At 58.2% G+C, this 3,743-nt stretch overlaps 1 protein-coding gene across 1 annotated transcript; it reads left to right on the plus strand.

Moving 5' to 3' along the window:
• Positions 1–1,748: 1,748 nt before the first annotated feature.
• Positions 1,749–3,531, plus strand: NKX2-8 (NK2 homeobox 8; the record flags this gene model as incomplete). Its single annotated transcript, XM_080345578.1, has 2 exons — positions 1,749–1,914; positions 2,990–3,531. 2 exons carry the CDS (start codon positions 1,749–1,751, stop codon positions 3,529–3,531), a joined length of 708 nt encoding a protein of 235 aa, XP_080201704.1.
• Positions 3,532–3,743: the final 212 nt, after the last annotated feature.

Raw genomic sequence — 3,743 nt, forward strand, 5'->3', positions numbered from 1 at the left:
GCAGTGCATCATCACGATGTTTCAAACAGTTTGCCCGGCGGGGCTGTGCTGTGAGCTCTTCGGCCGGCATTCAGGGGAAAGCGGATCTGCTCGGGGAGGCTGGGTGTCTCCTTCCCTCTAGGCCTTTCCTACATCCAGCCGGACGCGTCTCCCACTAGTTTTTCAGACGGATGCTGCATCTCTCCCGCGAAACCAGCGGGAAGCAGAGGTGAGGGGCACTGCCGGTCGCGGGTGGGAAGCGTGTCCCGCCTCCGCCCTCCCTGCGACCCCACGGCTGGACCTACGCTGCGCGACCCGCGTGAAACAGGCTCACCGCGCCCGTCGGTCACTTTCGCCCCTGTTCTGCGGCTAAGGACCGAGCCAGGCCAGTGCGGTTTTGCATGTGAACGGCTCATCAGGCTTATTGTTGCTACGTCATATTTTTTTATAAGTCCTCGGAGGACATCGAGGCTGGGCAAAGCCCGATCGCAACTTCTGAAGGGGATGGGGGTGCCCGGTGAAAGGCTGCGAGAAGGCTGTTGCCCGGCGGAGGGGAGAGCGAAGCTGCCGCCGGGCCTTCCCGGGCCGTGCCCAGCCGGTGCCTGTACCCTCTACCCAGGGGGTGCCGAGGTTCCGGTTTTATTCCCTGATGCTTTCTGTAGATGAAGTGGCGTTCGGCGGGGACGGGAGACATGCGGATAAATAAATGCGACGTGATCTTTTCTCTCTCCCAGCTGGTATCATTTCAGTCACTCACACATATAGCTCGAGGGGATATTCCTTGGGTTAGTACAACGCAAAATGGTGCTAAAAAACCTCTCCTCTTCCCTTCCTCCCTACTCTTGCTTATGGAAGGAGTGTACCGGGCTCCCCGCGTCTCCCCGTCAAGCCCATGCCATCGCCATTCTCGAGAAAAAGGTGCGCTTTCTCTCCACCCCGCCCAGGAGATGCAAAAAAACAAACAAACAAAACAAAACAAAACAAAAGCGGAAAGCCCATCCCCTCATCGCATACACCCGTCAGCCTTTCCCGCCGAGAGCATAGCCGAGGTGTGAAAAATTCCCCATTGAGCGTAGGAAACCTGCCAATGACAGGAGGTAGAATTGGAGGTAGTATCGTATACAGCCCAGGGAAATAAAACAAATAACGACTTAAATTCCTTCCAGGTTTAAAGAGAGAGTGGAGGCGCGGGGGGGGAATAAAGAGGGAGAAGCTGGGAGGGGGCTCTCGGCAGGCTATGCGGATGTCCTGGGAGGATTCACTTTGTCTGCGGATAGAAGGGACGCTGGTGGCTTTGGTGGCGGATGGAGGGGGGTGGTTGTTGGTCATCCACATGCCACCCAAGATGTTATTCACTGCTAACAATTACCATTATCTGTCCCCACTTTTGGCTAATCAGACAGAATATGTAATGATGAAGCCTGTTTCCTGCTGTCTTTGGGAGGTAACGGGTTATTCTCTCATGGGGGTGGCGGGAGGGGGGGTTACACCTACTCCCATTAGGGCTTTAGCACTTGACTAATTCAGGTACTTAGCATCCTATAGACAGGGACGGTTTGAAAGCAGGCAGTGCTTGCAGTGGGGAGGACTGTTTATATAAACAGGACACCTCTGTAAGCGACACTAATATTTGGGGTTAGGTGGCGATGGAAGGGAAGGTTCTCTTCAGCCAGGAGATTCCCCAATAACTGGGCGCAGTCCTCACAGCTTTCAAGGGAGGGGGTTCGGGGCGTTGGGACGATTTTTGGAGGGGGTGTGCACAACCTACCATGGCCACATCTGGCAGGATGAGTTTTACAGTGAGAAGCATTTTGGATTTACCAGAACAGGATGCTAATAATATAAAGCAAGCCTCTGATCATCACCACTCAGCGAAGAATTACACCGGTTCATCGTACCGACGGTGGATAGAAACAGACAGAAATCACTATCCCTGTGAGTATAAAACGGATAGGAATTCGCCATCTCCGCACAGCTATCTTTTGTTCCCCCTCATTCCTTGGGGAAAGATGCGAAGAAGCCAATCGCCACAGTGTGTAGCCTACAGGATCGGGGCGATCCAGGCTGGGAATTTTATAGAATATGACTGAATTTCAACAATGAAACAGCAGAAGCATCCCAGCCACAAGCTTAAGAGAGAAAACAGGTTGTTTTTTCCCTAGATCGATGCATGTTCCCAGCTATGTCAGAAAGAAAACCTTCAGGCTGTGTCCTCCCGTCTCTCTGCGTTTATCGTTTAAGCTCGCTTCGCGGATTCTTTTTTTTTTTTTTTTTTTTCCCCTTCCCTTCTCTTTTTTTCCCGTTTCACTGTTGCGAGAAATCCTGCCGGTTTTGTTCCGGCGTGGTTTCATGTCACCCCACGCACAGCAGCGGACAGCGAAGCACACACCCAGTGCCTCGCCCTCCCGCGCTGCCGCGGAGCGCCCCAGGCGCCACCGCCTACATCCATGCATCTGCCACCGCGGAGAGTAGGCTCCGGCTCGTAAACCCAGCTACGTAGCACATCGGTCTTACCTCACACACATAAACTGTCCGCAGATACGAGACGCTTAATGCACACCTGTGTGTGAGGAGAGGGAGACCGATGGATGCGGAAACCCCATCGGGATAAGTTAAATATTAAGGTAATCGAGAGGCTGGAGAAAAGTAGTAGTGGAAGGACTGGGCAGCCCGATATTACGTTTTAGCACCGAGCAGGTACAAATGCCACCAGCCGGTAAGTGCGCGGCTGTGCGCGGCGAAGCGGCCGTGACCCTGTGGAGACTGACGAGGGGGCAGAACCGCTCCCCGGTGGAGGGAAAGCCAGTTCCGTCCCGTGGTTTAGGTTTAATGTATTCGAGGGGTTAGCTCGCATCTCTTGTTGACTGTTGGGATTAATCCGGCCCTGTAAGCAGCCAGGCCTCTTCCTGCTGGAGGCGATTCGGCTCTCGACGGCCCGCCGCCTCCACGGTGTCTGCCCCGCGTCCCGTCCCCGGCCGCCCTCTCTCTCTAACCCCCTCGCTGTCCCCAGCTTCCGACGAGAGCGGCCCGGAGCTGAGCGTGCCCGACTCCACCCAAAGGTCGCTCCCGACCCGCGGCTCGGAGGCCGAGAAGAAGAAGAAGCGGCGGGTGCTCTTCTCCAAGGCGCAGACTCTGGAGCTGGAGCGGCGGTTCCGGCAGCAGCGGTACCTCTCGGCGCCAGAACGGGAGCAGCTGGCCCGGCTGCTCAGTCTCACTCCTACCCAGGTGAAGATCTGGTTCCAAAACCACCGCTACAAGATGAAGCGGGCGCGGAGCGAGGGCCCCGCCAGTCCCCCGTCGCGCCCGCCCGCCCTGCTGCGCCGGGTGGTGGTACCGGTGCTGGTGCGGGACGGGGAGCCCTGCCGCGGCTGCCCCGCCAGCCCCCCGACATCTGCCGTCCGTCCCAAGCTGGGCTGCTCCATGGCGGGCTGCAGCGCCCAGGCCACCCTCACCCTGCAGGGCTATCGAGCCTGCCCGCCCGCCTCCGCCCTCGGCGTCTTCCCCTCTTACCAGCACTTACCGCACCCCGCCGTCGTCTCCTGGGGATGGTGACAACGGCGCTTCGCCCTCTGGGGCCGGACTGATCCCACGAACGGGGGTGGCCCGCCCGAGCCCCGGGCTCCTGGCGCGGGGAAAGCGCTGGGGCGCGCCGGGGTACCGCGGCTGCCGTGTTCGGGCGGGCCGGGCGGCGGAGCGCGGGTCTGGGGCGGCGGCGGCTGACAGGCGGGCAGAAAGGCCGGCTCTGAGAAAGATCGCCTGGGCCA

Source organism: Nesoenas mayeri (genome assembly GCF_963082525.1).
Source record: "Nesoenas mayeri genome assembly, chromosome: 5".
Classification (NCBI taxonomy): Eukaryota; Metazoa; Chordata; class Aves; order Columbiformes; family Columbidae; genus Nesoenas; species Nesoenas mayeri.